This window comes from Schistocerca americana, chromosome 8 (genome assembly GCF_021461395.2).
Source record: "Schistocerca americana isolate TAMUIC-IGC-003095 chromosome 8, iqSchAmer2.1, whole genome shotgun sequence".
Lineage (NCBI taxonomy): Eukaryota > Metazoa > Arthropoda > Insecta > Orthoptera > Acrididae > Schistocerca > Schistocerca americana.
In genome coordinates, this window is record NC_060126.1 from 514,579,935 (window position 1) to 514,592,453 (window position 12,519).

Genomic DNA, 12,519 nt, shown 5'->3' on the forward strand with positions numbered 1-12,519 from the left:
GTAGTCATCTGCAGTACCCAACTGCCATGTGCTGTCCACTCCGGCCTGTAGTGCTGCGAGGAGCTGTGCTCTAACACCAACCCACTGAGGCACATGCAGTGCCACCTAGACGTCAGTGCACACCTCACACTAATTTTTATTGACAAACATAAATGCAACCATTTTTTTTTTTTTTTTTCTACATCACCTTGCAGAAATAAAATAACCTTTTTTTTATTTTTAAGTTTTACAAACTGTGTAACAGATCGTACTACTCTACTCCACTGAATGCAACTAAAAATCTGCCACAATAGATGTTCCTTCCGCGAAATAGACAAACGGAAAATTTCACTTGCCTACAAAATCATCCATCTTGTAACTACTGTTGCCTTCGTGTTACTGACAATGTGACAAAAACCAGTTGCACTGTGTGCCTTTAGTTGTAATTTTATTCTTTGTTTTGGCATTATGTACACATTTTATGGATTAAAATATGATTCTATGTCTCCTCTTTTTATCCATTCAGTGTTTCAAGATGACCACTGGCTGGTTCAAACTGGTAATAGCATTACAAAATGTTTATGAGATTGTGTAAAAAAATGTCAATGATCACTTTATCTCCAAGACAATATGTCGTTTTCTCCATAGTTAAATGTTTTACTCTATGTTTTGTTTTCTTTTAATAAGTTCTGTACATGCTATGGTAAGTTCCTATGTATTGTGTCACTGATACAATCTAAAAACTTTTGGATGCCATGTGCGGTGTTTGAATACCATACTCTCGGAATGAGTTGTGATGTTTAAAAGTTACTTCCTTGTTCAAAATGGGCAAACATTTGACAGAGAGTCAAGAATTATCTACAACACCCAACTCAAGAGTACGAATGAAAATTACAAAACTCGACAATTTACGATGTGCTTCAAAAATTAATTAATTCTTTCACATTATCTTAGAATACTACAGCAAGTTCTTATTTTTCAGACAAGTGAATACAATATATATGAGAAGATAACAAACCTGCATCAGAATCACTATCTGAATAAAATGGATTGAAATCCGAGCTCTGGTTGCTGTCAGATACACTTTCACTGCCATCGGAGTCCGATCCGGAAAGTTTGAATTCAGAACCAGAGCTATTACCACCACCTGCGCTGTCCTTATCCATATCCGAATCAGACTCATCTGACGATGACATTCGAACCCTTTTCACTGCTCGCTGAGCTGCTTGCCTCACTGCAAAACGTGTTCGTGTTAATGAGAAATCTCAAATAACTATCACTAAACAATAATTTTGCAAAACAAATACTGTGTTAATACAACAACAACAGTTCTGGCAGAATGTCAATAATTTAGGAGCAAAGAGGACAACCCACTGAACAGATCAAGCAATATGTCGACAACAGGCCCACAAAAAAAGAATGAAAACTTTCCTCAAAAAGATAGCTACATTTTCCAATCGATTTGTTGTGCCTGTCAATGACTCGATGTTGCTATTATTCAGTGAGTTGTCTACTTTACTCCTAAATTATTACATATTAATAATGGTTAAGGTTCTTGTGCTACTGAGGAACACACAGCACTGGCAGGGATTATGTACTGTTCATGTAATTCAGTATCATCATTCATTGCTGAAAATAAGACAACTTAATTCTGTACTACCCATATGCCGGAAACTTTTTTTATTTCTAATATAATTAAGTTTCTTGCACAGTATGTTGGAAAAGTTAATCAAAAATAATACTATTCAGGAGCAAAAATTCATAAAGTTTGCAAGAAATTAGAAACTAAAGTCGGTAAAGACTTAATTATGAATTGTCTCACTTTATGTTTGCATGATGAATTATCTGTTACAGTCAGATAAATGCTTCACAGATTTATTGCCATTCCAGACTTGTACAGAGATTACATTCAATGAAGACAACAGAGAAAGTCGTCGATAGCAGGAGACCAACTACGTACGTCAAATCTCGTTGCACTTGTAGATGACGGCTATGTCTTATCATATTGTCCACAAAATAGAATACAAAAGTCAGCTGTATTCCCGGAACTGCACTGTTAATCAACTGAACCAAGAAAATCTGAGAGCTCCCAATCCGTGAAGCATTTGTCCAAGAAAGTCATCGTGAAGGACTGTACTCGCATTTCTGATATGGCACTCTTGTGAGCAATCCTATCTTCAAATTACACTTATCCTGGCCTCAGCAACCAGACACTGTGGTCATGTGTGCGTGTGAGTTGCGTTTGCGTGTGCGTGCGTGTGTGTGTGTGTGTGTGTGTGTGTGTGTGTGTGTGTGTGTTTCCGACAAGGCCTTATTGGCTGACAGCACACTTTCTGACAGTCTTTTTTTGTTGCGCCTATCTGTAACTCAGCATCATCATTGTATGGTGAGTAGCAACTATCCTTTTCATAACATTGTTACATTCCATCCTGGAGTTTCCTTTGTTTGACTTATCCTCTCATGCCACTTGTACTTACCTACTTTCAAATAAAATGCAATGTCTTATAATATTATCTGTCAATAGTGCAAAGTCATAAGGAGGATGTCTCACATAGCAGACATCATATGACTTACAAGATTCAATGTGCCATTGTTTGTGAAATAACTCAGTACAGGAATCTTAAGCACGAAAGCATATCTTTCATAGCACTCGTGCACATAGAATATTGCACATTTCCATTCATACACAAAACACGCAACATTTGGAGTGAATGTCACTTCTTCAATTTCTGAGATGTTTAGCAGTCAAGAGGCACACAAAAAGAGATCAAAATTGATGGTGCAATTCCAGACAATGTCCTTTTGCAAAGCTAACAACAAAGGTATATGGACACAAGGGTATACTGTTGGGCTTCCTACATTATCCCGGCACCGCAACAAATTCTTTCTGTCTGAACACACTAACTGGGTACAATGAGATATCGAGGGAAGTCAAGTTTACAGATTTTGGGAACCGCCTAGAAGCTGGGTGTACAGGGTTAGTTGGAATAAGGAGGCAGATTGACTGAAGGGAGAGGTTCTGCTATAAACCTGGGGATTTATGTACGGACTTGGGGTTATAATGGACTTGTGGGTTGGGATCACAGTGGCACGGGTTGTACCAAGACAAGCCAGACAGTTGGCAAATGCCTTATGTCAGGTAATCACTGCAGTTCATCACGACAGTGGTGAACCCTATGTCTGCAGAGAGGATGGATCACACTGGAGTCTGGATCAAAACTGTGAATGACTGCTCCTTCTTCTGTGCTGTTCTTGTGAATGCAGCAAGAAAAGGAGATGAAGCCACAGTGTAGGTAAGCAATAAAGGGAAGGTAACCATTGGGCATTGGGTGGCTGGATGAGAGACAGCAAGAGGTTCACATCTTGAAAGGGAAAGTTCACTGTTTCAACAGCGGAAACCTGGGTTAGAATAGCAACAACATTTACTCCCTGTAAAAGTGACACATCAAGCTGCAGATGAGCACAATGAAAAGACTTTTACACACAGATCATTTGGCCAAAACCTTCTTCATAAAGGAGCAGAAAAACACACACATGAACACAAGCAAGCACACCTCACACTCACATGACAGCTACACCTCCACCCAGATTTCTCTCAAAAACAAGGCGAGCATCTCACAGCTGAGTAAACTTGCTCAGTATAGGGGATTAAGTTTAGCTACAAGTAGGGATACTTTCCTGAATTATTTATAAGCTGCATGAAACTGAACCAGGGCAGCAAAGACCTTTTGGTTTCTCTTAAAGAGTTCCTTTGAACGTGATGCTTCATAACGACAGTGGGAAGATAATAGAGTATACATGGGGATGATCAGTCACAGCTGAAGAATGTGATGTGCCTCTGTTTGTTGGTAAGATAATAGGAAACTGCAGTTCATTCGTGACACTGCTCACAGCAAGTTACTGTGATCCATACTGGAATAAGGCTCAAATGTAAGTTGCACAACACCCTTCTAATAGGTAACAATGAGAGAAAACATAGGAAGACAGAACAAATGGCGTTGGGTTCTGAAACCCCCACATGATTATGAATTAAGTCCCATGCTTCTTGACAGAGCGTAGGGGAACGATGCGGGCGACCCGCACCACCGCACTAGGCGAGGTCCTAATGAAGGTGGTTTGCTGTTGCCTTCCTCCAACCGTAATATGGATGAATGATGATGATGTGAAGACGAAACAACAACACCCTGTCATCTCGGGGCGGGTGAAAATCCCTGACCCCGCCGGGAATTGAACCCAGGACCCTGTGCTCGGGAATAGAGAACGCTACCGCGAGACCACAAGTGGTGGACCCCACATGATTAGGCCACAGGAAACTCGTAAACACTGGAATTTAATAGCTTCGAGAAAGATTCCTATTCTACATCTACATGGATAATCTGCAAATCACATTTAAGTGCCTGGCAGAGGGTTCATCAAACCCTATTATTCCAATCTCATATAGTGTGCAGAAAGAACGAACACCTATATCTTTCCGTACGAGCTATGATTTCCCTTATTTTATCATAGTGATCGTTTCTCCCTATGTAGGTCGATGTCGATAAAATATTTTCACATTCGAAGAAGAAAGTTGGTGAATGGAATTTCGTGAGAAGATTCCATCGCAATGGAAAATGCCTTTCTTTTAATGATGTCCAGCCCAAATCGTGTATCGTTTCTGTGACACACTCTCCCATATTTTGTGATAATACAGAAAGTGCTGCCCTTCTCTGAACTTTTTCAATGTACTCCGTCAGTCCTATCTGGTACGGATCCCACACCACGCAGCAGTATTCTAAAAGAGGATGGACAACAACAAAGACGCTGTACTATTGTACATATAAGTAAATTTTTTTTTCCATCTGATTTTTCGATAAACTAGTGTAATTGATGTTCTGATTTCATTTCTTTTTTGTTTCATGTCATTGTGTTAAGAAAACTGTAAACGAGTTTCAATGTGAATATTAATGTTTATGTCAAATATCAAGCAATATTGTAACAGAATTGAAACGTAAGAAACGTTGAAACTGTTGTAAGATGTTTAAAATTGTAACTGTGCGTTTGGTCCATACGTAGGCAATGTGTTAGGATATGTAGAATGCAAAACCTCGGGTGAATACCCTGTCTGTAAGGGAGCGGTAAAAGGTGGATGGCAGGGGAGCGCGGGAAAATGCACGCGGGCACTGCACGGCACAATGGGTTCAGCGGTAGTTGGAGTTTGGCATTGGTCTGAGCAACACGTTCTGGAGTGAGGAGGCTCTCCTGGAAGACGTAGTTTCACTGAGCCTCGGGTATGCTGTTCCAACGCCCATACAGCATGGCAATATTCCATAGGCACTAAATGGAAAAGTATTGCGACGCTAAGAAGAATTAAAGTGCCGATACGTCAAGAGCCATAGCTGTGGTTGTATGTGTGCTCTGTGCCTCGCCATCTCGCTGCATGCCAACCGCCGCATCAATACAAGCAGGTTGAAACTTTTAGTACTGTATGCGTATGGACCATAGAGTGAACTGTTCAATAATAACCTAAATTTTACCAGAACTTTCCCCTCATTTAATTATCCTCACAACTAACCTAGGCAGGGTCCTTTCCAAATGTTGTGCAATCCGAGTGTCCCGAAATGAAAAATTAAATTTTGTGTTAATAATAATTACTTGCAGACCTAGTTATGTTACAATGGTGTTTAAAGAACTGTTTTGTTAATGAACCAGTAAATGAATAACGAAGGTCTAACGAAGTTGAAAGATAACTTTAATATTGATATAGTAATGAAGTTTAATTATTTCGAGACAGATATAAAGGTATCTAAATGAGAAGTAAATAAGATAAAAAGGTAGTAACTCATATACTGGAAATCTTGACCGCATGATAATTTCAGTAATCAATTTTTTTTAATACAGGGTGATTCAAAAAGAATACCACAACTTTAAAAATGTGTATTTAATGAAAGAAACATAATATAACCTTCTGTTATACATCATTACAAAGAGTATTTAAAAAGGTTTTTTTTTTTTTTTTCACTCAAAAACAAGTTCAGAGATGTTCAATATGGCCCCCTCCAGACACTCGAGCGATATCAACCCGATACTCCAACTCGTTCCACACTCTCTGTAGCATATCAGGCGTAACAGTTTGGATAGCTGCTGTTATTTCTCGTTTCAAATCATCAATGGTGGCTGGGAGAGGTGGCCGAAACACAATATCCTTAACATACCCCCATAAGAAAAAATCGCAGGGGGTAAGATCAGGGCTTCTTGGAGGCCAGTGATGAAGTGCTCTGTCACGGGCTGCCTGGCGGCCGATCCATCGCCTCGGGTAGTTGACGTTCAGGTAGTTACGGACAGATAAGTGCCAATGTGGTGGCGCTCCATCCTGCCGAAATACGAATTGTTGTGCTTCTTGTTCGAGCCGAGGGAACAGCCATTTCTCTAACATCTCCAGATACTGTAGTCCAGTTACAGTAGCACCTTCTAAGAAAAAGGGACCAAAAACTTTATTGGCTGAAATGGCACAGAAAATGTTCACCTCAGGTGAGTCACATTCATACCGAGTTGTTTCCCGCGGATTCTCAGTGCCCCATATACAGACATTGTGACGGTTGACTTTCCCGTTAGTGTGGAAAGTTGCTTCATCACTAAACACAATCTTTGAAACAAAAGATTCATCTGTTTCCATTTGAGCAAGGATAAAATCACAGAAATCGATTCTTTTAATCTTATCAGCTGCAGACAGTGCTTGAACCAATTTCAGACGATAAGGTTTCATAACTAACCTTTTTCGTAGGACTCTCCATACAGTTGATTGTGGAATTTGCAACTCTCTGCTAGCTCTGCGAGTCGATTTTCCTGGGCTGCTGCGAACAAATGCTTGCTGGATGCGTGCTACATTTTCATCACTCGTTCTCGGCCGTCCAGAACTTTTCCCTTTGCACAAACACCCATTCTCTGTAAACTGTTTATACCAATGTTTAATACACCACCTATCAGGAGGTTTAACACCATACTTCGTTCGAAATGCACGCTGAACAACTGTCGTCGATTCACTTCTGCCGTACTGAATAACACAAAACGCTTTCTGTTGAGCGGTCGCCATCTTACCATCAACTGACGCTGACGCCTAGTCAACAGCGCCTCAAGCGAACAAATGTACAACTAAATGAAACTTTATAGCTCCCTTAATTCGCCGACAGATTGTGCTTAGCTCTGCCTTTTGTCATTCCAGAGTTTTCAATTCCTAAAGTTGTGGTATTCTTTTTGAATCACCCTGTACAGTGATCATAACAGTTTCAGGGTCCCCCCCCCCCTTTTTATTCATTTGAATTCTGAAGTGTTCCACATTGGTTTGACCAGCAAAAGTTAAAGTCAATATATAAGTCAAAATTTATCAGTGTTTTATCTTTATCAAAATTGACATTTTGTGTGTGGCTCGAAAGTGCTATTCCTAGGGTAACCTATGCCCTATTTTAATCAGATCAATAGACAGTATAGAGCCCTGTAGTATACATTATAGTGCAGTGTTATGTATTCATGATTTTTTTCATATCAGTACAGAACGTGAAACTATCAGTTCAATAGATATTCTGGTTCTAAAATTCTACTATATTATGCAGTGTTACTACTTGTTGTTTTGCATGAATATACATCAACTTGTACAGGGAAGAAACTCAGTTAATGCCTAATTAGGCTGGCGACCGTATTATCATCAAATTGGTAGCATCTTCAGTGTTGCTTTTGGTACATACTGACGTACAATTGCATTTCGAACTTGCTTGACGGATCATTGTTATTACAGAGTGGGTGTAAGTCTGATTTGCCACCGTTCAGGTAAACGCGGTCGATATCTATACGAAGATCCTTTCTCAAAAGGTGAAGCCCGTTCACTTACCATAGTACAGGCTTTAAGAAATATTGTGTGCCCAATGCGCACGTTACAAAACGTAGTGTAGGAAGTCTCCTTAGTAGATCTGTTACATTTTCCAAGTGTCCTGCCAATAAAACGCAGTCTTTGGTTAGCCTCTGCCACAACATTTTCTTTGTGTTCCTTCCAATTTAAGTTGTTCGTAATTGTAATACCTAGGTATTTAGTTGACTTTACGACTTTTAGATTAGACTGATTTATCGTGTAACCGAAGTTTTAACAAATTCCTTTTAGCACTCATATGGATTGACATCACACTTTTGGTTACTTAGGGTCAACTGCCAATTTTCGCATAATTCAGATACCTTTTCTAAATCGTTTTGCAATCTGCTTTTCTTAATCGTTTTGCAATTTGTTTTGATCTTCTGATGACTTTATTAGTCAACAAACAACAGCGTCCTCTGCAAACAGCCTAAGACGGCTGCTCAGATTGTCTCCAAAATAGTTTATATAGATACGGAACACCCAAGGGCCTATAACACTACCTCGGGGAACACCAGAAATCACTTCTGTTTTACTCGATGACTTTCCGTCAATTACTACACACTGTGACCCCTCTGACAGGAAATCACAAATCCAGTAACATAATTGAGATGATATTCCATAAGCACGCAACTTCACTACAAGCCGCTTGTGTGGTACAGTGTCAAAAGCCTTCCGGAAATCCAGAAATATGGAATCGATCTGAAATCCCTTGTCAATAGCACACAACACTTCATGTGAATAAAGAGCTAGTTGTGTTTCACAGGAACGATGTTTTCTAAACCCATGTTGACTGTGTGTCAATAGACAGTTTTCTTCGAGGTAATTCATAATGTTTGAACACAATATATGTTCCAAAATCTTTCTGCTTATCGACATTAACGATATGGGCCTGTAATTTAGTGGATTACTCCTAATACCTTTCTTGAATACTGGTGTGACCTGTGCAACTTTCCAGTCTTTGGGTGCACATCTTTCGTCAAACGAACGGTTTTATGCGATTGTTAAATATGGAGCCAATGCATCAGCATACTCCGAAAGGACCCTTATTGGTATACAGTCTGGACCACAAGACTTGCTTTCATTAAGTGATTTAAGTTGCTTCACTACTCCGAGGATATTTACTTCTACGTTACTCATGTTGGCAGCTGTTCTCGATTCGAATTCTGGAATATTTACTTCGTCTTCTTCTGTGAAGGCATTTCGGAAGGCTATGTGTAGTAACTGTGTAGTAAATCTGCTTTGGCAGCACTGTCTCTGATAGTATCTCCATTGCTATCGTGCAGAAAAGGCACTGACTGTTTCTTGTCGCTAACAGACTTCACATATGACCAGACTCTCTTTGGCCTTTCTCCCAGGTTTTAAGACAAAGTTTCGTTGTGGAAACTGTCATAAGCATCTCACATTGAAGTCTGCACTAAATTTCAAGCTTCTGTAAAAGATTGCCAGTCTTGGGGATTTGGCGTCTAAATTTGGCATGTTTGTTTCGTTGTTTCTGCAACAGTGTTCAAACCTGTTTTGTGTACCAAGGAGTATCAGCTCTGTCGTTTGTTAATTTATTTGGTATAAATCTCTCAATTGCTGCTGATACTATTTCTTTGAATTCAGGCTACATTTCGTCTACACATATATTGTTAATTTGCAATGAGTGGAGGTTGTCTTTTAGGAAGGCTTCAAGTGAATTTTTGTCTGCTTTTTTGAGTAAGTATATTTTTCACTTATTTTTCGAGGATTTGGGGATTGCAATGTTCAATCTCGCTACAACAACCCTGTGTTCACTAAACCCTGTATCGGTTTTGATGCTCGTTATTAACTCAGGATTATTTGTTGATAAGAGGTCAAGTGTGTTTTCACAACTGTTTACTATTCGCGTGGGCTCATGAACTAACTGCTCGAAATAATTTTCAGAGAATGCGTTTCGCACAATTTTGGATGATATTTTATGTGTGCCTCCAGAATTAAAGATGTATTTTCGCCAACATATCGAAGGTTAATTAAAGTCACCACCAACTATTATCGTATGAATAGGATAAGTGTTTGAAATCAAACTCAAGTTTTCTTTGAACCTTTCAGCAACTGTATCATCTGAATTGGGAGGTTGGTAAAAGGATTCTATTATTATTTTATTCCAGTTACCAACAATGACCTCTGCACATACTAACTCACACTAAGTATCTACTTCAATTCTGCGACAAGTTAGACTACTTCTAACAGCAACAAACACGCCACTGCCAACCATGTTTAGCCTACCCTTTCTGAACACCGTTAGGTTCTTCGCAAAAATTTCGGCTGAACATATATTCGGCTTTAGCCAGCTTTCAGTGCTTTCTATTAGCACTTGGAGCTCTGGTACTTTCCCAACACAGCTACGACAATTTATAACTGTTACACCAATGGTTGCTGTATCTATGTTCTTCCTGTGTTTGGCCTGCACCCTTTGTGACTGAAGCCCTTCTTGTGTTTTCCCTGAGACCCTCTAACCCATGGGTTCCCAAACTGGGGGGCACGCCCCCCCGGGGGGGGGGGAGGGGGGGGGGGGGGCGGGGGGCGTGATGATGTTGCAAGGGGGGCGCGGGTGGAGTTAGCGGTATAAACCTGATATTTCTTTTTAATATTGATATTTTAATAAAAATGAATGTGCAGGTATTAATGATAGATTATGGTGCTAAATGCAATCGTTTGGCGTCCCACTTCCCGCAATCCTATCTCAATAACCTATCCTAGAACATACAGCTTTTGAAGATCACGTTTAGAATGTCACACACAGAAACTCTCAAAATTACGAAGGCGATATGCGTTAATTCTAATATATCAGATTTGTAAACAACTTACTTCTGACAACTGGAAAACAGAAAAGTCAGGTATTAACTATTCCGTACATTTGTACAAATGAACTGAACGTAATCATGTTATAACTTTTAGCCGTAGTACACTATGTTCATCAGAGTAATAATCACTTATACTCCGTAACTGCAAAAATGCCGTTTTATTACCCTGTCAACCTGCAGATCCCCATGTGATGCGATTACAATGACTTTAATAGATTGTATACGCTTCAAATGAACTGACGGGTTCGTAATTTGGACACCAGGGTTTTGCCCTTTGTCACCAGAAAAATGTGCACGACGTTAATGCGAAACTAGTACAAGTGTTCGTTCTGAGCAAAGTACTTCACGCTGTTCTGGAAACATTGTCGTGACTGCTAACAATGAAACATAACCCAGCTAGGTAGACAATGAAGTCCATTAGCGAGGCCACTTTTTTTTTTTTTTTTTTTTTTTTTTTTTTTTTTTTTTTTTTTTTTTTTTTTTTTTACGGTCATTACTACAGCTCTTTCATTCGGATTACTTATCCGACAAAACAGTTATTTTTCTTTTGCCTTTTTGAAATACGGCATAATTTCATTTGAAATTAGTGTACGTTCTTTTCTGCGACAATGGCTTCTTTTGGTACGAGTACAGAGATAACTGCTTGGCACTGTGCACAGTTTCCAGCGGTGTGTGAGGTGTATCCATGACCTTACTTAATTACTGTGAAATTTGACAGCCAATTCATTGATGTTCCCTCAAAACTTATAACATTTCGTTTATAAGTAATGAAAGATAGGGGCATGAAAACGATTTTCGCATAAAACCCCAGGCTGCACTGCTCAGAACAGCACTGCAGAACAGGTAGCAAATTCTTAGGGTGCCTGTGGGCTGTTTCCGCCCTAATCCATGAAAAGCCCGTCTCTCCCAGGAAGAGCCCTGCTCGGCCACCAGGTCGCAGACAGACAGTGCACTGACTACCTGCGCTGCGGCTGGGCTTCCCCGTTTCTCGCCCCTCTCCTCACAGGCAGTCATCTGAGGTGCCGACAGACGACAGTAGCTTTCCTTTATTTCAGTTGGTTGCTTGCAGTTGTTGACACATCTGATGTATTGGATTTTGCTGAAATCACGTTGAATCTTTCACAGTTGTGCCTCAGTAAAATCAGTGTTAGTGCGAAATTATACTGTTAACTTCTTGTTTTCTTTTTACTTCACCATGAGTGTCGTGAAAAAACGTAAATGTAATGATGATTATATCTAATACGGTTTTGCCTCAATACAAGAAAATGCTGTTGACCAGCCGCAATGTGTTATTTGCTATGAGGTATTGAGCAATGATTCCATGAGACCTTCTCGTCTGGAACGCCATTTGTGGGCAAAGCATGGTGCATTGAAAGAGAAGCCAAAGGAATTTTTTGCTGCAAAATGTGATAATTTGAAACGAATGAAGTTGGACACTGCTGGATCCTTCGCTCAGACATCAGAAAAGGTACTGGAAGCCTCGTATGAGTTCGCTACTTATTTCAAGGACCAAGAAAAGTCATATTATCGGAGAGACACTAGTCAAACCCTGTTTGTTGAAAGCTGCTGATATTGTTCTTGGGTCAGAAAGTAAACAAAAATTTTCACAAACCGCTTTCTGACAATACTGTGAAATGTCGGATTGATGATATGGACGAAGACATACAAAATCAATTAGTTACGGCCGTCAAACAATAGCAGTTTTTTGCAATACAGTCAGACGAGAGTACCGATGATGCGAATTGTTGTTAACTGCTAACTTTTGTTCGCTATATAGAAAATGAACCGATTAAAGAAGAGTTGCTGTTTTATACAGAGTTAAAGACAACTTCAGAA

At 39.8% G+C, this 12,519-nt stretch overlaps 1 protein-coding gene across 2 annotated transcripts in view; it reads right to left on the minus strand.

The window, feature by feature from the left end:
• Window positions 1–12,519, minus strand: part of LOC124545981 (protein strawberry notch) — a 265,254-nt gene that overhangs the window by 110,830 nt on the left and 141,905 nt on the right. For both annotated transcript variants that reach the window (XM_047124945.1, XM_047124946.1), the window contains one exon: window positions 998–1,213. In XM_047124945.1, the coding sequence (XP_046980901.1) occupies window positions 998–1,213 (216 nt within the window). The remainder of the gene's footprint in view (window positions 1–997; window positions 1,214–12,519) is intronic.